Source organism: Idiotropiscis lumnitzeri, chromosome 2 (genome assembly GCF_059441095.1).
Source record: "Idiotropiscis lumnitzeri isolate Australia: NSW breed Sydney's pygmy pipehorse chromosome 2, RoL_Ilum_1.0, whole genome shotgun sequence".
NCBI classification, from domain to species: Eukaryota; Metazoa; Chordata; class Actinopteri; order Syngnathiformes; family Syngnathidae; genus Idiotropiscis; species Idiotropiscis lumnitzeri.
Window position 1 is genome coordinate 19,627,888 of NC_142392.1, and position 25,515 is coordinate 19,653,402.

Below are 25,515 nucleotides of genomic sequence, written 5' to 3' on the forward strand. Positions count from 1 at the left end.
GTGTGTGAAAATGCCGGCTTCCTGATACCTTTCTATTGCAGAACGAGCGCGCATATTGTTGGATGAGTGAGAGTTGGGTAAAGTCACAAATTGGAGTCAGATTATTAATTTGAGTTTACATTGGTTTAAAATTAAATTCTAACATTGATTTAAAGATAAATTCCAACAGTGGTGACAAATAAACGCTGATTCCAGTCACCATCAAGCTGCCAACTCCTGACATACCAAAACCTTTGAGAGAAACTGAGCCGATTTGCGTTTGTCTTTCTGGTTCTTTTTAGAGTTCAACTTCTTGTTCAGTTTTTCACCTTTTCACACAGCGTAATGAAGGCCAGTTGAGCAAGTGGAACAAGTGATTTTATTGATGATTGTGGAAGATACCGATTTCATAAGCACCGTTTCATCTCACACCTTTTCCATTAGGATTAAAAAGACAACTGAAAAGCATAACGTTAACAAATGTTGTTCCAGGAAAAGGCAATTAATTTCATTGATAATGTTTGATATTAAAACAAAACAACTCATCATCACTCAGAGACAATGGTTATTCTGGCACTGATCACATTGGCTTAATGTCAATAAAAAAAGCTTTTCAAAATTAAATTTATCATATTTTATTCAAAATCACATTTACATAGTTTTTTTTTTTTTTAAGCTTCAAGGATTACTGCAATTCTCACCAGCACAATTGTGACTCTCAGCACCCTGTTTAGTGAAGAATTTTTTAGCACAAACACTGCAACTGAATGGCTTTTCTCCACTGTGTGTTCTTGTGTGGTTCGTTAAAAGCGACTTACGATAGAAACTCTTTCCACAAACTGAGCAGGAAAAGAGTTTTTCGCCACCGTGTGTTCTTCTATGATTTGTTAAAGTTGATTTTTGAGTGAAACCTTTCCTACAAACTGAGCAGGAAAAAGGTTTTTCACCACTGTGTATTCTTTTATGTTTTGTTAAAGTTGACTTTCCAGAGAAGCTTTTGCCACAAACTGAGCATGAAAAGGGTTTTTCTCCACTGTGTGTTGTTGTGTGTTCTATTAAATTAAACTTTCCAGAGAAGCTTTTGCCACAAACTGAGCAGGAAAAAGGCTTTTCTCCACTGTGTCTTCTTAAGTGGCTTGTTAAATTATACTTTTGAGAGAAGCATTTTCCACAAACTGAGCAGGAAAAAGGCTTTTCTCCACTGTGTTTTCTTGTGTGGATTGTTAAATTAGACTTTTGAGAGAAGCTTTTGCCACAAACTGAGCAAGAAAAAGGTTTTTCTCCACTATGTATTGTTGTGTGTTTTATTAAATGCGACTTATGATAGAAATTATTTCCACAAATTGAGCAGGAAAAAGGTTTTTCACCACTGTGTGTTCTTGTATGTTCTGTTAATCGTGACTTTTGAGAGAAACTTTTCCTACAAATTGAGCAGAAAAAAGGTTTTTCTCCACTGTGTGTTCTTGTGAGTTCTGTTAAACTTGAGTTCCTGGAGAAGTGTTTTCCACAAACTGAGCAGGAAAAAGGTTTTTCTCCACTGTGTATTGTTGTGTGTTTTCTTAAATATGACTTTAAAGAAAAGCTTTTGCCACAAACTGAGCAGGAAAAAGGCTTCTCTCCACTGTGTGTTCTTGTGTGTTCTGTTAAATGTGACTTTTGAGAGAAACTTTTTCCGCAAACTGAGCAGGAAAAATGTTTTTCTCCACTGTGTATTGTTGTGTGTTTTATTAAATATGACTTTAAAGAAAAGCTTTTGCCACAAACTGAGCAGGAAAAAGGCTTCTCTCCACTGTGTATTCTTGTGTGTTCTGTTAAATGTGCCTTTTGAGAGAATCCTTTGCCACAAACCGAGCATGAAAAAGGCTTCTCTCCACTGTGTGTTCTTGTGTGCCTTGTAAATTGTGCCTTTTGTGAGAAGCTTTTGCGACAAAATGAGCATGAAAATGTTTTTTCTCCACTGTGTGTTCTTGTGTGTGGTTTTAAAGACAACTTTGAAGTTAATGAGTCAGTGTGACATGCCCTTTCACCTTCGGCTTGCCCATCATCCTCATCATCATCGTCATGAGCGTCTGATAATGTGTCCTCATGATGTGCTTGTGATGGCCCCCAGTGGTCTTCATCACCTTCTGTTGTCACGTGATGACTTGAACTGCTGCTTGTAGGCTCCGCCCCTCTGTTGTCCTCACTCTCATCCTTGTTTTCATCTTCACTCTTTATAGAGACAACGTTCACTGGTGACTTGTTGATCTCCTCCTCCTCTTCCTTTTTGATGCGAGTCAAGTCTGGCTCCTCTTTCACAGAACAGAGATCGTTTTCACTGACGTCTGTGGGACACAAATAGACAAATTTGGTTTGGTCAAGTCAAACCTCAAGCGGTGACTTTGTCTAATATTGTTTCTACCGTACTACTTTGCCTTGTGCCTGCCGCACACGGAGCAATGCGTGCGACCCCAACTTGGACCGGACCATGGGGACACTTCACAAAATTCCGTCCTACGATGTAAACCTCCCTTTCGCAGCACAACGGTGATAAACGAGCATTTAAAAAGGAAGCACGTTGCGGCTGATGCCCAATTTCATTCCGGACATAGTCACAGACGTTACTGGAAGCGAGCTGAAGTTAGCACACACAGGCTATTGTGTGCGTCTGATGGAACACCTGTTGTGGGACCCTAACTTATTGATGGGGACCACTGGGGGCCATCGCAACATCATGTCATTGATAGAATAGGAATCCTTCAAGTGAAATATCTTTACAAGTTTTTCATTTTGCATTCAGAGATACAGTGGAACCTCGGTTCTCGAACGACTCTGAGGTCGAACAAATCGGAGTTCGAACAACAAAAAAGAGAAATTCTTGCTTCGCAGTTCGAACAAACCTCGGAGTTCGAACGCCGGTATGACGCATGAGTGCGTATGCGAGGGTGGGATGCTGAGCGGCGTACGGGTGTAGATCGCTCTCTTGCTCTCTTCGTGACCAACTGTTGTCGCGTGCGGACGTGCTGCGTTTTGCTCTCGCATTTTATATAGGTGTACGAAGTGTTTTAGCCCCTAATCATGCCTCCAAAGAAAGTCAGTGCAAGCAGCAAAGGAATGGTTTCGGTGTTCGAACAATTCGCTTTTCGAACAGGGTTCAGGAACGGATTATGGTCGAGAACCGAGGTTCCACTGTATAGGGAAATATTAAAATTGGCAACCACTTACAGACTTAATTCAATTAATAATAAAGATAGAAACATTTTATAAATATTGAACTAATTGAGAAGAGTCCTGATCTTGAAATAAGTATTGAAATATAAAAATACCTACATATTAAATTAATCCAATAAGCCGACCCCGGATGAGCGGCAGAAAATGGCTGGATGGATGGAATAATTTAAATTGCATCCATATTCAAATGAACAAATATGTTAAGAAATACTCAAGAGTGAAATAAAAAGGTTTAAATTAATATTGATATAATTTCACATATTAAAATAATTGAATAAATATTGTAGTATTAAATAAGCAATCTTAAATATACATTGAAATAAATTTTTTAAAAAAATTATGGTGTATCTTAGTTGAATTTGAATACATATTCCAGAAACGTCTGTGACTATGTCAGGAATGAAATCGGGCATCAAAAGGGAGGTTTACATCGTAGGACGTAATTTTGTGAAATGTCCCCATGGTCCGGTCCAAATCGGGGTTGCACGCATTGCTCCGTGTGCGGTGAGCACAAGTCAAGGTAGCATGGTAGAAACAATATAAGTCGAAGTCGCCGCCTGAGCTTTGACTTGACCAAACCAAATTTGTCTTTTTGTGTCCTGCAGACGTCAGACAAAATGATCTCCGTTCTGTGAAAGAGGAGCCAGACTTGACTCACATCAAAAAGGAGGAGGAGGAGGAGGAGATCAACAAGTCACCACTGAACGTTGTCCCTATAAAGACTGAAGATAAAAAAAAGGATGAGAATGAGGACAACAGAGGGGCGGAGCCTACAAGCAGCAACTCAAGTCATCACGTGACAACAGAAGGTGATGAAGACCACTGGGGGCCATCACAAGCACAAAATGAGGACACATTATCAGATGCTCATGACGATGATGATGATGATGATGATGATGATGGGCAAGCCAAAGGTGAAAGGGCATGTCACACTGACAGTTGGGTATGTTCTCAGTGTGGGAAATCAACAACTTCAAAGTTGTCTTTGAAACGGCACACAAGAACACACGGAGAAAAACCTTTTTCATGCTCAGTTTGTGGAAAATGCTTCTCTGAAAAGTCACATTTACAAATCCACACAAGAACACACAGTGGAGAAAAACCTTTTTCCTGCTCAGTTTGTGGTAAATGCTTCTCTCAAAAGACTCATTTAGTAAGGCACACAAGAACACACAGTGGAGAAAAACCGTTTTCATGCTCAGTTTGTGGCAAATGCTTCTCTCGAAAGTCTCATTTAGTAAGGCACACAAGAACCCACAGTGGAGAAAAACCTTTTTCTTGCTCGGTTTGTGGCAAAAGCTTCTCTCGAAAGTTTGATTTAACGATCCACACAAGAACGCACAGTGGAGAAAAACCTTATTCATGCTCAGTTTGTGGAAAATGCTTCTCTCAAAAGGCACATATAACAGAACACGCAAGAACACACAGTGGTGAAAAACCTTATTCATGCTCAGTTTGTGGAAAATGCTTCTCTCAAAAGTTTGATTTAACATATCACACAAGAACGCACAGTGGAGAAAAACCTTTTTCCTGCTCAGTGTGTGGTAGACGCTTCTCTGTAAAGTCAAATTTAACTTGTCACACAAGAACACACACTGGAGAAAACCCTTTTTCTTGCTCAGTTTGTGGTAAAAGCTTCTCTCAAAATTCAAGTTTAACATATCACACAAGAACGCACAGTGGAGAAAAACCTTTTTCCTGCTCAGTTTGTGGCAAAAGCTTCTCTGTAAAGTCAAGTTTACAAAGCCACACAAGAACACACAATGGAGACAAGCCATTCAGTTGCAGCGTTTGTGCTAAAAAATTCGCCACTAAACGTAGTGCTGAGAGACACGATTGTGATGGTGAGAAGAGCAGCGATCCTTGAAGCTTAAAAAAAAGAAAACAAAAAACTGAAGGAACTGACACTTTGTGGTAAGATGTAAATGTTATTATGAATAAAATATGATGTATTGAATTTTGCAAAGCTTTTTTATTGACACTAAGCCAATGTGATCATTGCCAGAATAACCAATGTGTCTGAGTGATGATGATTTTTTTTTTATGTTTACATCAAACATGTAAATAAAATTAATTGCCTTTGCCTGGAATAACATTTGTTGACGTTATGCTTTTCAGTTGTCTTTTGAATCGTACTTAATGGAAAAAGTGTGAGATGAAACTGTGCTTATGAAATCGTTGCCTTCCACAATCATCAATAAAATCACTTGTTCCACTTGCTCAACTGGCCTTCATTACGCTGTGAAAAGGTGAAAAACAGATGTAGAAGTTGAACTATAAAAAGAACCAGAAAGAGAAACGCAAATAGTCTCAGTTTCTCTCAAAGGTTTTGGAATGTCAGGAGTTGGCAACTTGATGGCGACTGGAGTCAGCGCTGGTTTTCTCGCTGTGTTTGGCTGGCTCGTATATGTATGGTCCAATGAACAAAACTCAAACTCTTCAAATATCCCCTCACATACATTTAATATTTCACTTTCTGAATAAATTTCTGACTGGCTAAATACACTTTCTAGGTTGAGCTCTATCAAGCGTTTGGGGTTTGTTGCTAAGCAGAATCTCACTTCGGAAAAAACTATCATTTTGTCAAATATACCCAATTAAATGTTTTATACGTTGGATTATTTATATAATGAAATAGGGAAATATTAAAATTGGCAACCACATACAGACCTAATTCAATTAATAAGAAATATGGAAACATTTTAAAAATATTGAGATCATTGAGAAGAGTCCTAATCTTGAAATAAATATTGAAAGATAAAAATGACTAATGTTTTAAATTATTTCAATAACCCGACCCCGGATGAGTGGCAGAAAATGGCTGGATGGATGGAATAATTTAAATTACATACATATTCAAATGAACAAATATGTTAAGAAATATTCAAGTGTGAAATAAAAAGGTTTAAATTAATATTGATATAATTTCATATTAAAATAATTGAATAAATATTGTAGTATTACATAAGCAAGCTTAAATATACATTGAAATGAATTTAAAAAAAAGTTGTGTATTTTTAAATGGCCTAATATAGATAAGGGAAGTAATTCTCTTTATGAAACTATGAAGGGACTGGAGCTCACAGAAGTGACCAGTCTTGGTTCTGAAGTTCCGATGTAACCAGATACTGCCCTAAGAGAAAATAGGCCTGAGCATTGTTTATGGTGGGGGCAATTCTCTCGCCAAGTCAGTGACCTTCCAGGGTATGAGAGTAATTTAAGGTGGTCACGAGTAGACTGGTCGTATCAACGGGGAGACGCATCTGCTCTCCCTCTGGGGGACTTTTGGAGGGAAATCCCGAAGACTAGCGTGATGGGAATGCATATGCAACAAGTCAAGTCAAGTCAATTTTATTTGTATAGCCCTTAATCACAGACAGTCTCAAAGGGCTTTACATCACCACAATCGACATCCCAGATCTTAACCCCCAGGAGGGCAAGGAAAAACTCACAAAACCTCATTAGGGGAAAAGTGAGAAACCTTGAGAAGGGACCACAGATGGGGGAATCCCCCTTCCAGGCTGCAATGGATGCCAACTGGGCAACATTTGACACATAAAATCATGCTATTCAATGTTAGATGAGATAATGTGAGAGTCAATCAAAAGAAGTGCTGCAGGAAGATGACTTCAGTGGAGTGCGTCCTCATCCAGGGCCGTAATCTCCATGGCAGCATATCCAAGGATGAGCCTTCGATCTTGTACCGGTCAGTTGGTGTAAATTCAGAACAGCCACTTCCAAGTGAATCACCATCATCTAATTCCCAAGTCGGGGAATTGGGAACATAAAGAAGAAACAGAAATAATAAACAGGCCAACAAGTAGTTCAACGAAGTTCTGAAATATAAGGAAATCAGAAAAGGCGCTGCATGAAGACGACTTCGGCAGAGCAGGTCCCTTCCCGGTTCGTCAGTGCCGTAATCTTCAAAGCATGTCCCCATCACCTAATTCCCAAGCAGGGGAAGGAGGGGGCAGAAAAGAGAAGAAGCGGCAGTAAACAGGCCAACAAATAATTAAATTAGATGCTAAAGTATATAAATAAATTGATCAAATGTCGCGCTGCAGGAAGACGACATCACTGGAACAGGTGCATGCCCAGTTGGTCAATGCCTTAAACTTCCTAGTGGGTCACCGTCACCCACCTAATCTCCCAGCCGGGGGAAAAGGGGGCAGAAAAGAAAACAAAAGAGAAAAAAAAAAAACGGCAGTAAACAGGCCAACAGATATTTCAGCTAAATGCACAAGAGTATAAATGCGTCTTTAATAGTGTTTTGAACATTTCTACTGAAGTGGCACCTCTAATATCTGAGGGAAGTGCATTCCAAAGCATTGGTGCCCGAATAGAGAACGCTCGAGAACCTGCAGACTTCTTTTTGGCTCGCGGGATCGCTAAAAGACCAACATCTTGTGAGCGAAGGTTTCGGGACGGAATATATGGTACCGTGAGGTCAACGAGATAGGAAGGTGCTAAGCCGTGCAAAATTTTAAAAGTAAGTAGCAGAACTTTAAAATCACATCTCAAGTGGACCGGAAGCCAATGCAAAATGGCTCATATCGGGGTAATATGATCAAACTTTCTCGTCCTAGTCAAGAGTCTAGCTGTTGCATTTTGAACCACAGTGGAACCTCGGTTCTCGACCATAATCCGTTCCAGAACCCTGTTCGAAAAGCGATTTGTTCGAACACCGAATTAAATGCAATAGTTGTACGCACTACTTTTCTTTTTTGCTAGTAGCAGCTTTGTTGCTTGCTCTGACCTTCTTTGGAGGCATGATTAGGGGCTAAAACACTTTGCAGCACGTAGCACGTCCGCACGCGACAACAATTGGTCAATTGGCCGCTCAGCATCCCACCCTCGCGTGCGCACTCACGCGTCATACCGGCGTTCGAACTCCGATGTTTGTTCGAACTGCGAAGCAAGAATTTCTCTTTTTTTTTGTTCGAACGCCGATTTGTTCGACCTCAGAGTCGTTCGAGAACCAAAGTTCCACTGTAGTTATTTACCAGCTTTCGAGTGGTATTATTTTGAGAGAGCGGCTCGTCGTCGATAAAACTGACCGAGGAGGAATGCTTAAACCCATCATGTATTGCCACCTCAGTAGAAATTATATCAGTATGAGATGTAACAGCGTATGGTGTGTAGCGCTCAAATCTAGAAGAAACGCTATGTGTGTTGTCTAAGTCTAGCATAGCGCTAGTTAGCGCTAGCCTTACAGACTCCATACCCTCCCTTACAGGCTCACTATTCGCCTGCAACCCGACCTGCTCTAATATGAATAGTCATGGAAGGCTCAAACAATAATCTATGTTTCTAGAAAGAGTGATGGCGCCTTCCCAGTTAGGGTGAAGGCCGACCATCCTCAGCAGGTCGGGTCGGCCCCAGAAAGAAGGCCAGTTATCTATAAACTGCAGTCCCTGCTCACTACAAAAACTAGCCAGCCACTTATTTAGCAAGAATAATCTACGAAACCTCTCATCATTGCCTCTCGAAGGCAAGGGGCCAGAGACAATTACTCGATGCTGACTCATCTTTCTGGCGAGATCACAAGTCCTTGCTATGTTTTTCTTTGTTATCTCTGATTATTTCATCCCAGTGTCATTGGAGCCGATGTGTATTACTATATCTGAATAGCTAGCGTTGTTTGCACTGCGCCGGTGTCTAGGTGTCTTGCGCGCTAGCTCCATAAGATTAGCTTCTATGTCGGGTGCTCTGGCCCCAGGAATACACGTTACTGTGGCTGGATTTTCAAGCTTAATGTTGCGGGTAATGGAGTCACCTATCACTAAGGTGCGGGAGCCATGAGACAGAGGTGGAATGGAACTGCTATGTGTCTTAACAGGCTCACCGCGATTAGCAAGCCGTTTACGGCCAATGCTAACCAGACTAGCAGGTTGGCTACAACCCGTGCTAACAGTCGTGTCCGCCACGTTTACGCTTACCACATTACTCTGCTCTAGCTGGCGGACACGTCCCTCTATCAGGGAGAGTCTTTCCATGAGAATGGTGCAAGTGTTGCATGTGGTGGTGCACGAAACCATAGTTGCGTTTACTCGCCCGGTGGATAAAAGCGGAGGAAAAGATGTCGCGCCGAAAGTGACGTCCTGAAAGTGGCGGTCAAGCAATTATTTTGTTTTATTTTTTTATCAACCAAATAAAAATATGATAGAATATATATTAAAATAGAACAGCCAGAGGTAAAAACAAACACAGAGGCAAAGAAATATATTGGGAAAAAATACTTTAAAAGCATGACGTCATAAGCAAGCGCTGCCTCTGAAGGACCTCGACCACATCGGGAAAAAAAAAAAAAAAAAAAAAAAAAAAGACCTCGACCACATCGAGCAACTAGTCCACACCGGAACAAAAACCCACTCCGCTAAATTCTTCTGATTTAGCGTGGAACTGACTGTAATTTTCACACAGGATGTCCAGTGCTATTCTAAAGGACTACGACATGATTCATTATGTCTTTGTGTCCCCATAACCTCATCTCGTCACGCGTTGATGCTTTTTGGCGTAGTTAGCTTAGCTTGCGAGCTAGCTAGCCGCTAACGAAAAGAGGCACATGACTCATCGCCGAGCAGAGATCAAGTGCGGATTTTTTGGGATTGTCATTTGAAAATGTGTGAAAGAACGACACCCAAGTACAAAGAGGAAGTTTGTGGAATAAAAGAAGAGAGCGAGCAACATCTTCAACTGCTGGACGAAGTTTGCAACCAGTCTCGTGCTGTGCCACTCAAAGCAGGTTTGTACACGAGTGGGTTGATCAGAATCAGAATGACTCGACCAAACCAAATGTGTGTTCGTCTTTTTGTGTCCTGCAGACGTCAGTGAAAAATATTTCTGTTCTGTGACAGAGGAGCCAGACTTGACTCACATCAAAAAGGGGGAAGAGGAGGAGATCAACAAGTCACCACTGAACTTAGTCCCTATAAAGACTGAAGATGAAAACAAGGGTGAGCGTGAGGACAACAGAGGGGCGGAGCCTCCAAGCAACAGCTCAAGTCATCACGTGACAACAGAAGGTGATGAAGACCACTGGGGGCCATCACAAGCACATAATGAGGAGACATTATCAGATGCTCATGACGATGATGATACTAATGATGATGATGATGATGATGATGATGATGATGGGCAAGCCAAAACTGAAAGGGCATGTCACACTGACTCATTAACCTCAAAGTTGTCTTTAAAACGACACACAAGAAACCACGGTCAAGAAAAACCTCTTTTTTGCTCAATTTGTGGCAAAATTTTCTCTCGAAAGTTTCATTTGACAATTCACACAAGAACACACCGTGGAGAAACATCTTTTTGCTGCTCAGTTTGTGGCAAAAGCTTTTCTTTAAAGTCAAATTTAAAAACACATACACGATTACACACTGGTGAAAAACCTTTTTCATGCTCAGTTTGTGGAAAATGCTTCTCTCAAAAGGCAAGTTTAACAGAACACACAAGAACACACAGTGGCGAAAAACCTTTCTCCTGCTCAGTTTGTGGCAAAAGCTTTTCTGGAAAGTCAAATGTAACAAGTCACATAAAAACACACAGTGGAGAAAAAAACTTTTCCTGCTCAGTTTGTGGCAAAAGCTTTTCTTTAAAGTCAAATTTGACAAGTCACATAAAAACACACACTGGAGAAAAAAACGTTTCCTGCTCAGTTTGTGGCAAAAGCTTTTCTTTAAAGTCAAATTTAACAAGTCACATAAAAACACACACTGGAGAAAAACCTTTTTCATGCTCAGTTTGTGGCAAGAGTTTCTCTCAAAAGTCAAGTTTAACAGAACATATAAGAACGTACTGTAGAGAAAAAACCTTTGCCTGCTCAGTTTGTGGCAAAGGATTCTCTCTAAAATCAACTTTAACAAAACATAGAAGAATACACAGTGGAGAAAAACCTTTTTCCTGCTCAGTTTGTGGAAAATGCTTCTCTGTAAAGTCAACGTTAACAAGCCACACAAGAACTCACAGTGTAGAAAAACCTTTTTCCTGCTCAGTTTGTGGTAAAAGCTTCTCTCAAAACTCAACGTGAACAAGCCACACAAGAACACACAGTGGAGAAAAACCTTTTTCCTGCTCAGTTTGTGGAAAATGCTTCTCTGTCAAGTCAACGTTAACAAGCCACACAAAAACACACAGTGGAGAAAAACCCTTTTCGTGCTCAGTTTGTGGCAAAAGTTTCTCTGATAAGTCAAGTTTAACAAAACACACAACAACACATACTGGAGAAAAACCCTTTTCCTGCTTGGTTTGTGGTGAACGCTTTTCTATAAAGGCAAGTTTAATAAGCCACACAAGAAAGCACACTGGAGAAAAACCTTTTTCCTGCTCAGTTTGTGGTAGACGCTTCTCTGTAAAGTCACATTTACAAATGCACACAAGAACACACAGTGGAGAAAAACCTTTTTCATGCTCAGTTTGTGGCAAGAGTTTCTCTCAAAAGTCGAATTTAACAAGCCATACAAGAACACACAGTCGAGACAAGCCATTCAGTTGCAGCGTTTGTGCTAAAACATTCTCCACTAAACATAGTGCTGAGAGACACAATTGTGTTGGTGACAAAAGCAGCGATGCTTGAAGCTTAAAAAATGACAAAAAAAACTGAAGGAACCGACTCTTTGTGGTAAGATGTGAATGTGATTTTCAATAAAATATGATGAAATTGAATTTTGCAAAGATCTTTTATTGACACAAAGCCAATGTGATCAGTGCCAGAAGAACCATTGTGTCTGAGTGATGATGATTTGTTTTGGTGTTTACATCAAACATTATAAATGAAATTAATTGCCTTTGCCTAGAACAACATTTGTTAACGTTATGCTTTTCAGTTGTCTTTTTAATCGTACTTAATGGAAAAGGTGTGAGAAGAAACGGTGCTTATGAAATCGGTGCCTTCCACAATCATCAATAAAATCACTTGTTCCACTTGCTCAACTGGCCTTCATTACGCTGTGAAAAGGTGAAAAACAGAACTCGAAAAAGAACAAGAAAGAGAAACGCAAATAGTCTCAGTTTCTCTCAAAGGTTTTGGTATGTAAGGAGTTGGCAACTTGATGGCGACTGGAGTCAGCGCTTGTTTTCTCGGTGTGTTTGGCTGGCTCGTATATGTATGGTCCATTGAACATAACTCAAACTCTTCAAATATCCCCTCACATACATTTAATATTTCACTTTCTGAATAAATTTCTGACGAGCTAAAACCACTTTCTAGGTTGAGCTCTATCAAGTGTTTGGGGTTTGTTGCTAAGCAGAATCTCACTTTGGAAAAACTATCATTTTGTCAAACATACCAAATATTTTTTTTCATGCTATATTATATTTTTTATACATTGGATTATTTATATAATGAAATTGGAAACCACATACAGACTTAATTCAATTAATAAGTAATATAGAAACATTTTATAAATATTGAACTAATTGAGAAGAGTCCTAATCTCTAAATAAATATTGACATATAAAAAATACTTAAGTATTAAATTAATTCAATAACCCGACCCCGGATGAGCGGCAGAAAATGGCTGGATGGATGGAATAATTTAAATTGCATACATATTCAAATGAACAAATTTGTTCAGAAATATTCAAGAGTGAAATAAAAAGGTTTAAATTAATATTGATAAAATTTAACATTAAAATAATTAAAGAAATATTGTAGTATTACATAAGCAAGCTTAAATATAAATTGAAATAAATTAAAAAAAAAGTTGTGTATTTATAAATGGCCTAATATAGATATGGGAAGTAATTCTCTTTATGAAACTATGAAGGGACTGGAGCTCACAGAAGTGACCAGTCTTGGTTCTGAAGTTCCGATGTAACCAGATACTGCCCTGAGAGAAAATAGGCCTGAGCATTGTTTATGGTGGGGGCAATTCTCTCGCCAGGTCAGTGACCTTCCAGGGTATGGAAGTAATTTAAGGTGGTCACGAGTAGACTGGTCGTATCAAAGGGGAGACGCATCTGCTCTCCCTCTGGGGGACTTTTGGACGGAAATCCCGAAGACTAGCGGGATGGGAATGCATATGCAACAAGGGAAAATTAGATATTCATGTCCTATTTGGGCATTCCCCATAAGAAGGGAATGTCTGAGAGGGGGCTCGCACGTTTTTGGGGAGACTTCTTTTGATATCAGCATGTGATGAGAAAAAAATCTTTTTTGAACCAGTTCTTTTCCATCACCAATCCAGCCTTGCTCGGCTGCCTCTCCGGAAGGCAGCAAGGACCCACACTTCAAAGACAAAATATACTACATATTGAAAGAAAAATAATACTCAAATATTGAAATAAGTATAGAATTGAATGAATAAACAACAAAGAAATAAATACCTCCTGGGAAATATCATTATTTTTAACATTTGTCAACATTTTTCTTTCTTGCACATTCTTAAGCAATCATAATTTTTTTACTTTTACTTTTGAAGTTACTTCAGTGCATTTCACACCTGTGCCTTCGGGGAATTCCTACTTTGTTCTACTTGAATAAATCCCCATCAAAATATCATCATTTATGACACCACGGCTGGACAAATAATATCCAGAAACACACTTACGCACCACTGAGTGAGTGTTGGACGATATAGCTTCTTTTGAAAGGTCCGACTTGAAAATGTCCTTGCAAGTTCATCTGCAATTAAATCCACGCTTTTCCCTCCTTTGGCCATTGTGGTTTAAAAAAAAGCAAGAATATATTTTAGATTTTTGAACGGTCGCCAATTACGACTTCCGGTTGATTCTGCATAGTGTTGCACATATAATAATAGGGCAAAGCTCATCCAAGTGCAATATATTTATTTATTATCGTGGAGGGGGCGGGGATGTGTTAACACAGAAACAAGCGCATAATGTGTCAGCACATCGGTTGCATCACGTTTCATACGTCTAATGCAACACGAGCTAGCGGAATTCTGATTGGATTCAAAACTCACCTAAAAATACAACGCTCAGCTATAATATGACATCAATGTGAAGATTCTGATCATTTTTTTTTATTGATTATGTTCGGCCAACAGAGAAGGCCTTGAAGGCCTACCACTGAGTTACTTAATAGCCTAAATTAAACTTTACTTTCATCAATAGAGTTAAAGTTATGCTTTATTGTAGGATTTATGTAATTAATAGCCTTTAGTGTACTTAATGTAAACTGGTAACGCTGAAAAAACAAAACAGACAGCAATTCAAGTTTAAACCCATATCCGTGAAATGCGCTTTAGAAATAAAGTATATTTTTGCACACATTACACCGACATTGAGTTACTCCAGATCGACGCTGACCTCAGTGATTAAGAGAGCCAATCAAAAATCGCAACCCAAAACACAAGCAAACAGGAAAAAGTGACAAACAAGAAAGCTGGCAAAGTGAAGAGTGTGAAACAGGTGAGAAACTCAACAACATTTTACCTTTGTATTTCCATACGTTGTAATTTATGGATGGTAATAAATCTTCATTTCTACTTCTAACATAGCGCAACTGTTGTTTTTTGGGGGAACTTCTGGCATCAGCTAATTTGACACCAATACAATTGTCAGGTTTAAAATGGCCCTGATGCCTTTTTTACACCGGGAATTATTTAAATAATGATGGCTGAATGTCCAAAGTCAATCAAGCAAAGTTTTATTTTCCAATTTGCGAGTTGGTGAGAGAGAGAGAGCCGGAGGCCGAACAGGCCTGTTCGGCCTCCCACACTCCCTTCATCTGACCCCCTCCTCTGACTCTCCTCCGGACATAAAGAGACAAAGAGGGGGGCTGTCTTCTGGAATTCTAGCAGGCAGGCAGGAAACAACCAATCACAACAGTCAGTTTAAAACTTCAGCTCGAAGATTCAGAAACTTGAAACCGAATGTGTGTGTGTGTGTGTGTGTTCAAGCTGTGCTCATGTGTGCTAAATGAGTGTCTGTGTGTATACAGTTATTAGTGATACAAATAGTGTATGAAACATGATTATGAATACACAAAATTGGTGACATATCCTAACATTCCCCCCTGTTGTGAATTCAAAATCATGGCCCTACGGCTTTAGGACAGATCATCATTATGAAATCATACAACAGTGTGGTCATCCGTGGAGAGGCGAAAAACCCTCAGTAGGGACAAAAATTCCTCTCCTCTCTTCCGACGTGGAACGAGATCTTCATCATTTGATGACCATCAGGGAATAAAACATATAAAAATACATTTCAATGTGCCTAGTGAAAAATAACAAAACTGTCTCCACGCAGAGCTTGTCCCTGGGGTGACTTGATGCAGGCCCCTTGCCTCGCTGTAGGAGGAGACAGCCGTCTTTACCTCCCGGATCTTCGTGTGTGGTGTATGTGTATGCACGTGTGGGGCTTGGGCGACAAGTCCATATTCTTTTTACGTTTCAGTGTCCAGTTCGAGTCCGTCATTGTCCAGTTCGAGTTTGTCATACTCAACATCAATCAGATTGTAATGTTACTTTTGGACAACAAACATGCAATTAATCATCATTTTTGTCATAAAAATAATGCAACAAAAACAGTCTACACATAACAAAAATGAAAACCATAATTATCCCGATATATTGTCTTTCAAATTCTTCATAGTGGTCATAACATCAATAATTGTTTCATTTTTAAAACTTTAAATGCAATTATGTTCTTCAATCAAGGCTAAAATTTCTTTATGTACGTCATTAATTTCCAAACCATATCTAATCTTTTTATTCTGTGGCTTCAACATTCGTATCTGTGGCTGGTGGTGTGGTTCTGATGTGCGTGTGGTCCGAGATTGTGACTCGGGGAGGGATTCGCGTTGCTAGGCCTTTAGCTGGAAACCGGTGAAGTTTGTACTGCAACTGGTGGATCCAGCTGCCACGCCCCGCGACCTTTGCTGCGTCGGGGTCACCGCCATCATCTGGCGAGGGCCATCTCAGCATTCACTTCCCCCCAACGAGGTCGTTTCAACACCTTGAAGAAGAGTTGGTCTCCCACACGGACGTAATTTCTGTAAATCAGAACAACACTTGACCAGTATTGGCGTCTTTTGGATCTTTTTCGGTCAAACATATTTTTCGTTGGTGGTTCTGATGAACCTGAGAGTCTATAGGGGATAGTGTCCTTCCTTCGGCTGGCATTGTCCTCATTGCTGTGATTGAAACACAGTCTGGCCATTGTCTCTTTTTTTTTTCATTGTCTTGATAAGTCTGGCCATAACAGTTCAATTAGTGCGTTCCACAAGTCCTGCAGACTGTATGCACAGTGACGCTTTGAGTCCATTTTTTAACAACTGTCCCACTTGTTACAACATCATTCACAAAATGCATCATTTTCACTTCAAATCACTTCTGGAAATTCCAAATGTCAGGATAATTTGATTACACAACACTTTTCCCAATCGTTTTTAGCATCAGCATGTGTTGATGGAAACAACTTAATCCATTTTGAAAACATTTTAATTATAACCAAACAATATTGCAACCCAAACAACTAACACTTTGTCTAAAAAAAAGTTTTTTGTTGAAAAGTCTATATGTGGGAACAATTTCATATCATACTTCCCCCTGTTGACACACGACTGTCTGCTCGTGTGTCAATCATCTTATTCCTCTAATCAATGAATTAGGCAGCCAGGATTTGCCATCTGCCAATTTGCTGATCCTGTCCTCAGCAATGTTTGCACCTTTGTTCTCACATGTGCATGTTCAATTAGTGATGCCTTTTTCCCTGGCCTGAGATCAACTTGTCAAGTTGATTTACTGTGTGTGGGGGGGGTGCGTGGGTGTGTGTGTGTGTGTGTGTGTGTGTGTGTGTGCTTTCATTAAACTTCTTGTGCTTTGTTGACTCTGGGGTTATGGCTTGGCTCCAGCCTTTATTCAATCGTAATCGTGTCATTTTCTGTTCAGAGAATTTTCTTTTTTATTTACAAATACTTATTTAGACGTGCTTTATGCACAATTTTTCTTTCATCTTCTGTGATTTTTTTAAAAACGCCGTTTGCCCAATGTCGACAGAACACATAAACATTTGTCAGTTCACATTGTAACCATACAGCTCATAGAAAATGGAAAACTCCAAATTTTAATTAGCTCACAACCGCCTACGCTCTTCCTGCTTATCCTAACAATTTCTCTCTTTTACAAGTTATCTGTTGGTATCGCACTACTAATACTCCCATCGCATAAAAGTCAGCGTGATTTCTTCCTACAACCTTGGTTCTCAGACACTTTCTTATCAGTCTGGAAGGTGCACCTGGTCTTCAAGTCCTACACGTCTTAACTCCTCCAGTCGGGAGGAAAATATGTCAAAAAGTCAAGTCATGGGTTTGGTGAAAATTTGGACGGCTCCACAGTCGTGTGGCGCCTTCTAAATGGTGCGTGGAAAAAGAATGGCGCTGGGCTTAAATGCATCGCACCTTATTAATGTAATGTTACAATTAAATCGCCGTGCAATGTGAATGTCGTGTGATGGAATGTCATTTTTTTCATTCCTTAAAGCAGCAGTGAAAGCTCTTGATCACACTCTTAAGTGGTTCTCTGCCACGAGATCCAAATTGTTGTGACTAATATGCAAATGGATTCACTTTCCTGTGTTTCTGCAGCAACACAAGTCCATGAAGCCATTTTTTGCAGTCACTGTTTGCCCAAATGGCTTATAATAATAATTTGGTAGTGCATTAAGATGCTTTGTAAATACAATCTTGCAGTGTATCTCCACAAGTTCCAACATACACAACCCATTTTATGGCCATGATACTATTGTTTTAAACTCACCCTAAGCCTGTTGGGCTCTTTCTCTGCCGCATAAATTACAGCCCTGAGAGACTTTGGGCTCCAACTTTATCTATGAAAGGTCAGGGACTTAATGGAGGTCATGAAAGTGCCAAGGAAGGTGTTTACACAACAGTGGTCTGGCAAAGATTTATTACTATTTTTCTTCCCGCTTATCACTGACAATGCGTCCTTTTAAAGTTTTGACTCTTGTTTAAATTCGCCCTTGCTTATTGATTCTGATATTAAAGTCCAATTGTCAGTGTATCACGGCCTAATAAGCAAAACGCATGTTGATGTAGAAGTCCTTCTACACACACTTTTTATGTTAGTTTTTTTCTTTCGCCATGTGATCTTCTATTGCTTCTCTCTTCGTCCTGAAAAGTTATTGTTTATCACAAGACTCTCTGCTTCCTTCTTTTTTTTAAAATGTTTTCTCTTTTCCTTCCTTCTGCTCAACACGTTCAAGCTTTTTGTGCATAATTTAGAATCTTCTTTTCCATTTTACAAGTTGGCCAATTTAAATTAGGTTGTTTTATTTGAAAAGCCTGTAATTCTCTTTTTCCTTTTTCACATAATCACAAATTTCTTATCACAAAATGAACATGTTAATTCTACTTCAAAGTGGACAAGTACACATCAATGTTATTTGCAATTTCTAATTTCTTCTCTGCTTTAATGAAAATTATAGCCCTTGCCAAATTTTTCCTGTATCATTTATATTTCTGCATTTCATTGCATCTCTGGCCTACTTTAATATAAACATCATCAACTGGAATATGAAATCTAAAATATTTATTTCTTCAATTCACCAAAAAGCAAAATCTAATTTCTATCCTCCTCCTCACAGGAGCCTCTCCACAGTCTGCTCCTAATTTCCAAATTCACTGTAGTTTTTCCACAACCACTCAAACCTACCAATGTCTCGAATCAAAATTTAAAAAATCAAGAAACACCTATGTTTTTGCAAAAATTCCTCATGTTCACTGTCAGAAGCTTCATCCAATTGTTAAAATTTCATAACACCTACTTCTCCCTTTCTGAAGGAGACGCAAGTATACAATTAAGTAAAAACCATCATCAAAATGATATATCTTGTCTATTGAATCATGTAAATATAAATTATCTCATCACTAAACTTTTTCTGTAAATTAATCACATCCCCACAACTTGGGCTCTCATTATTCTGTAAAAATAAAACTAATTTCAATTCATGCAACCAACTCAGTGGCCTTCTGGGTCCCTCAACCACACAGGTTCTAATTCTGTTACTCTATTAATTTTTCCACTTGCACATCTAACTATGGCCCCTTTCTCACTTGCCCTATCATTTGAAATTGATTTATTATAAGCAATCCTATCTGCACCAATGTCACATAAAAAGGGTAATTGGTGTCCCATTACCAATACGGTTATTTCAGCTCAATCATTTAATCAAAAGCCAATATCTTTTGTAAATTTAGGAAAACCTCTTCATTTAAAAACTCATCTGTTCTTTAATCTTTCTATCTTAGTCATGCTGAAGGCTGCTTCTTCTCAAGGCAATTTCTTGCTATCTGGCCTTCTTTTAGTGTGGTCTTCCTGTGTGGTTGACGGCAGTTTCTGGCAAAGTGTCCTGATCTGCCACAACTGTAAAAAATATCATCTCCGGTGGGAAGGCGTCCTTGTCTCAGCCTCTTCCACCTTGATAAAAGACTTTCTGACCTTTATTCTGATAAAAAGTGTCTATAGACCTCTGTTTCTTTTTATTTTCTATCTTCTCAGCATGGAGGGCGTGATTTACATACTCCTTCAGGGTACCTGTTGGCAGGCAAATGTAATGTTTATTTACCCACTTATGAATTTCCTCTCTTGATCCTGCATGTAAAGCATTCTTCAACTGCTGTTGAAATGCCCCATCCACATCACCATCTTCCTGCAGCCCGCTGTGGTTTTAAAACACAGCTGTCATTCTCACTTTGTATTGCCCAAATGTCTCATCTTCCTCTTGTTTTACTCTTCCTATTTCAGCCTAATTTGCTCCATCTGACTTTTCACATTTCTTTCCCTTGCTTATTTTGTTTTCATCCTTTCTTTTCTGTTTATTGTCACCCTCTTCTCTTTTTAAGGCTACCCTCATCCAATATTCTGTTTCCTCAAAGCCATTTTTCTTAATCTTTTTGTGGTCTTTCTTTGTCTTTGCTATGATTGATTTCTGCAATGCGGCTATTTTTCGTGTTTTTAACTGACCATTAAAACCATGTTCAGCTTTCCATGAGTCTAAATACTGAATTTTATCAAGATCCTGTTTTTTTTATGAACTTCCTTATCTTCACTCATCTTTTTAAACCAGCCTAGGCGTCTGGGTTCAATTTCTTTATTTTTCAGAAAACGCACATCAGGCTATTTCTCTCTTTTCTTTTAAGCCTATCCCGTTGTATAAGTTATTTTATTTAATTTCAAATTTAAATGAATTTATCTCCTCAAATCATCTTTATTAATTTCTTTTGTAAATTTGGGAATTATTTTTCTCAATAAGATCTCGTCACTCATAAGTAGCCTTTTGTTGGTTACTAATCCTTGATTCCATTTTATCTCTACTTCATCAATCCTTTTAGCATAATTCCAACCACTTTTATCACTCTCCCTGACATTTAGACACACAGACAGACACACAGACATATACACGGGCCCACAAAACGACACACACAGTTCTAAACACGGAACAACTTCAAACAAGAATAACATGTTAGTAATAACAGCAACACAATCCATCTTTATCTTTTGCCCATAATAAGTCCTTTAATTCAACTAATATCGCTCATAATTATGTGTGTGCAGCCCTATAGGGCCAATGCAGCCTCTGCCACAAATGCACACTGCCACTTATACACGCAACACATTGAGGTGAGCGCTTTTTTGGTTTGTCTATCTTTTCTGGGGGTTTTTGTCTTATCGATGCAATTCTGTCTGATCTAGTTGTCATTCTATGTGGCGTTACCTGATAATGTGGAGGTGGGGGTAAGTCAGGATGCAGGGGGCATTTGCACCCCCTCCCCCTTTACCTTCTTTTACAACCTTCTCTGTCATCCTCAAATACTATTCCTGTTTATAACCCTTATTGCATTATACGGGATAAAATACCAAATGGTATTTGTAATCCCCAATCACACCATTCACTCACTTTGCATACAGCAAAATGATCATTCCACATCTGGTGTTGTGTGTGCGGGTTTTTTTTTTTTTTTTTCCTTCAGCTTCTCTGCAAATTCTTCTCTCACTACCCTGAAACCTGATCCTTCAGGCTTGGCCCAGCCAGACCTCTTCTTTTGCTGTTGTCTGGTCAGCTACTTCTCCAAACCCACACACACACACACACACACACGCACACTCACGCACGTACGCTCTTTCTCACTGACTCAACCCTGTTTTTTGTCCTCATACACACACACACACGCAGCTGCGCAGCTATAAAGAAATTCAAATAAAAATAATGAAAACCACCAAAAATAATGCCTTATTATTCCCTAAATTTTAAATGTGAAATTGTGAGGAGACCTTCCCCAGTGCGATCTTCTCCAGGCCGATTTCTATTTATCGACACCGGAGGGAGCCTTCTAATTTTCGCGGAAACCTTGTTTCCCTTCTCTGGCGGATTATCTCTAAAATTTGCTCAGTTTCAACGAGCTATGGCCAATTCGCTACCATCGACGCCGAGGAAACTCTACTCAATTTGTTCACCGTGCTATTCGTATCTCTAAAATTTGCTCAGTTTCAACGAGCAATGGTCAATTCGCTACCGATGAGTTATGGCCTAATTCGCTACCGATTATTTTTACATAACTCCTTGGACTAGCACGATGCAGTTTTTGTTACCGTACTGACTAAACGGTCGAGGCCCGGCCTCTGCGCGCGCTTGTCTCCCTCTCACCTCTTTCACTCCCCTTCCAATTATTTTAATATTTTAAAATTTGAAATGGTGGCACAAAATAATTTGAGAAACAATACCTGGCTTCCTCCGGATCCGCCTGGTCCGACAGGGAACCGACATCCGGGCGGACGGTCGCGCCGGAGTTCAGAGACCCGCTTTCAAATGGTGAAGCGCTGACGTCAGATTCGTTAGCCCCCAAAATATCCAGCGACGTTCGTCCGTCCGGGTGTGGCTCCCGGGTTGACCGGCACCAATAAATGTCAGGTTTAAAAGGTCCTGACGCCTTCATTAGACTGAATTAAATGCAGAGAACCAGAGGAATAACCAGGGAAGGTTTTGTCTTTTCTCCATCGCGATGGGAGGAGAAGCCAGGAAGTGAAGTAGACGTCTTGCCAGTTCACTCTCCCGCACTCTCACTGGCTTCTTCACCCATCCCTCTGGACTTTATTCAAAGAAAAACGAAACCTATGGAAAGTGAAACCCAAACAAGCGTGTGGGTGTGCGCATGTGTGCTGAAGCAATGATGTGCGTGTCTGTGAGTGTGTGTGTAATTATCATTGTTACAAATAGTGTATAAAAAACATGATTAAAAATACACAAACTATTTACATACTCTCACAGGCCAAGGCCTTATTAATATTAATATTAAGATTGAACAAAATAGTGACACAAATATTGAAAAAGTAACTACAGTAACGAGTAAACATTGAATACTAAATTATTACCAAAACAGTTCAATGAATCTTGAAATAAATAATGAATCACCGTAGTTTAATGAATACTGAAACGAATAATGAAATATTTAAGTTAGTTAAGTTATAAACACTGAAACCATTTTTTAAGACTCTAACATTTAGAGAATAAAACAGTGATGTATTTTAATTTAATATTCACAACCACGTCGCTGGCGAAAAACCCTGTAAAAAGGCAAATATGTTGACATAAAGTTTCACTTTATCATGTCAACTGTTAATAATAGAGAAATACATTTGGAATACTGTCCAACCAACAACATGGTGTCAGATGTGAAAACAAAACCAGCAACAAAAGTAAAATTCAATACATCTCTCAAGTTCGTATTTGGGAACTAAAATGTTTGTTCATGTGCATCTTAGGTTTTTCTCTATGTTTAGAAGAAGATAACAATGATTTGCATCGCAAATGGCGACATCTGTCGGTGAGTTGGTGACAGTGCTCCACACAGCCAGCAGCCAATCATATCACAGCGGGGTGTGGCCTGCTCTTCCGCTTTCGTGACGAACAGGAAATCCTTTCAGTGGGACTTTGAAGACGGTCTCTCTTTCATTCGTCTCGTCGAACAAAGAGAAACACACGAGTTATCGCCAAGCAGAGACCAAGTGCGGATTTGTTGAGATTGACGTTTGAAAATGTGTGAAAGAACGACACCCAAGTACAAAGTGGAACTTTGTGGAATAAAAGAAGAGAACGAAGCAGGTTTGTACACGTCTTACTCGCATTTGCTTTGTAAAGAACGACTTTCTATCGTTAAAAATATGCATCACAACATTAAGTTGTTTGGGTAAATCGTTCAAGGTTATTGCCGTTTTATTTTTGAATATTGCCGTTTACTTGCAGGTCTGCTTAACATTTGTTTATGCCAAATGAAATCAGTGCCGAAAATATATGCCAAAGAATAACCATTTGTGGGGGGTAAACTCCGTGTTTTTTTTCCCCATTTTAAAATTCGAACTGATTATTTAACATTTTACATATTCCGGTATTTATATGTTGCTAAAGAAATTAAGTTTGTCATGTCATTATGTTTCAAAACTATGCTGACAGATGTAGTGTATTTTTATATCCACTGTTGGAGTTGAGCCACTGAGAAAATGAGAAACATTTAGTAAATGAATCTTCAAAGCCAAACTTACACCAATGCGTGTTCGTTTTTTGTACTCAAGAAGAAAAGGGCCAAATAAAGACTCAACAACAGCTGATTAGGGTTGCGATATTTTAGTTTCTTCGATTTCTGGAGTTCAGGAAATAGTATCTGGGCGGCTTTTTCTTAATCTGACGAGAAACTGTACTCGGACGAGCCCAATCGAAAAATGTTGCGCTGATCTCAGCCCAGTCTGACATTTTCTAGGAGGTTTTCTTTGTCAAGGGACATGTAGGTTGAATCGGTCGTCCTTGCTCCTTCCCACGTTCCACGTCCAAGGCTGACCTTCTCAGGCAGTCTCTCCGTCTCTCCTGCTTACATTCCCCTGTAATCTTGTCAGTGTTCAGATTGTGTGGTGTAAATTTTCACAGTTCAAATTATGTATTTTTGGTGTTCTTGATCGCGTCCCTGTGACGTCCTCCCCGGCCCAACTTGATATGTTTGAATCTTCGATGGCCTATATGGAGAATGTGTTTAGTCGTATTTGTCCATGAAGTGCGATCTGGTTTGTCATCAGTTTAACCTGAGCAGACTGAATCTGTTTGTTCTGAATGAGAGTGTGGGTCATGAAAATACTATGTGTGTAATTTTGAGGTCTTGCATTTAAACTTAGTCATACAAATTTAGCATATGAATGCATCAGTAAACACCATGACTACAATCCCAGTCAATCTTATCGATGCACTGTACTTCTACATACATTTGATGAATGCTTTTTGTTTAATCAATGTTGAACATATTCAGTAAATATGAACCTGCTAAATTAAATAATTGACCTTCGGTCCCGTAAGTGTTTAAAATAATGCCAGCAATCGAAATACAGTGAACCCCCGGTTATATATATATATATATATATATATATATATATATATATATATATATATATATATATATATATATATATATATATATATATATATATATATATATATATATATATATATATATACATACATATACACGGGTAGAGAGAAAGAGAGAGAGAGTGAAATTCATGTTATAACAAAAAAATATTATTAAAACGTATTATTTTTTTATTCCCCAGCCATTATTTTTGTATTTATTCAATTACTTCTTTTTGTATTTATTTAATTACTTCGACTTTTACCTGCTGGTACGCAGTCCGGTGTGCCCTGTGAAATGAAAGGTGGCATTTTTCATTTATTTATTTATTCATTTATTCATTCATAACTGACAGCCTCGCGCTCCGCTCACGCACGCCGGTGTCGTGCCAAAGTACTTACCCCCTGCCAAAATCTGTATCCCCTGTCGCGGGAGCGCGCACGCATTGACTGAAGGCGGCGCGATGTTACTACGTTTGTTTTCATTGAAAGGCACGAAGAATGTATGAGTTTGTGTTTTTGATTTGCTGTCATTTAAACTAGGGTTTCCATCAGTGGTAGTCTTAGTCGGTGCGGTTTTCAGCACACCATTCGCTACAATTCAACACGTAGAGTAAGCGTTTGGCTCGGGGGGAATTACCTGCATTTGCATTAGTTAATCCAAAGAAATTTCGCAATCAATGAAGCTACCATAAAGGAATTTCAGTGATCAAAACACGATGAAAAGGGGAGAGGATGAGTTAAGTGGGCGATCGTGTTTCCAGCGAGATCAAATTAAGTGTCAACATACACAAAGATGGTATCCTGTTAGAGAACACGTAATTGTATTCCAATTGACTGATTTCTTTATTTTTTATAACCACCGATAGCCGCGTCAAGAGTAGCACAAGAATAAAAAAATAAAGTCACTCGCGTTCTGCGTCGGACTCGAGGAGCATTCACTGA

The 25,515-nt window shown here is 39.2% G+C and overlaps 2 protein-coding genes and 1 pseudogene across 2 annotated transcripts in view; 2 read left to right on the top strand and 1 right to left on the bottom strand.

Annotated features, from left to right (window-relative positions):
• LOC148341902 (uncharacterized) overlaps window positions 1–2,155 on the bottom strand; it is a 55,084-nt gene extending 52,929 nt beyond the window's left edge. Inside the window, exon 1 of the mRNA XM_088287984.1 lies at window positions 2,103–2,155. The gene's annotated coding sequence lies outside the window, so the exon portion shown is untranslated. The remainder of the gene's footprint in view (window positions 1–2,102) is intronic.
• Window positions 2,156–9,653: 7,498 nt separating this feature from the next.
• Window positions 9,654–11,779, top strand: LOC148341903 (uncharacterized; annotated as a pseudogene).
• Window positions 11,780–14,036: 2,257 nt separating this feature from the next.
• Window positions 14,037–25,515, top strand: part of LOC148341904 (uncharacterized) — a 54,022-nt gene continuing 42,543 nt past the window's right edge. Inside the window, exon 1 of the mRNA XM_088287985.1 lies at window positions 14,037–14,052. Coding sequence (XP_088144111.1) covers window positions 14,037–14,052 — 16 coding nt within the window. The remainder of the gene's footprint in view (window positions 14,053–25,515) is intronic.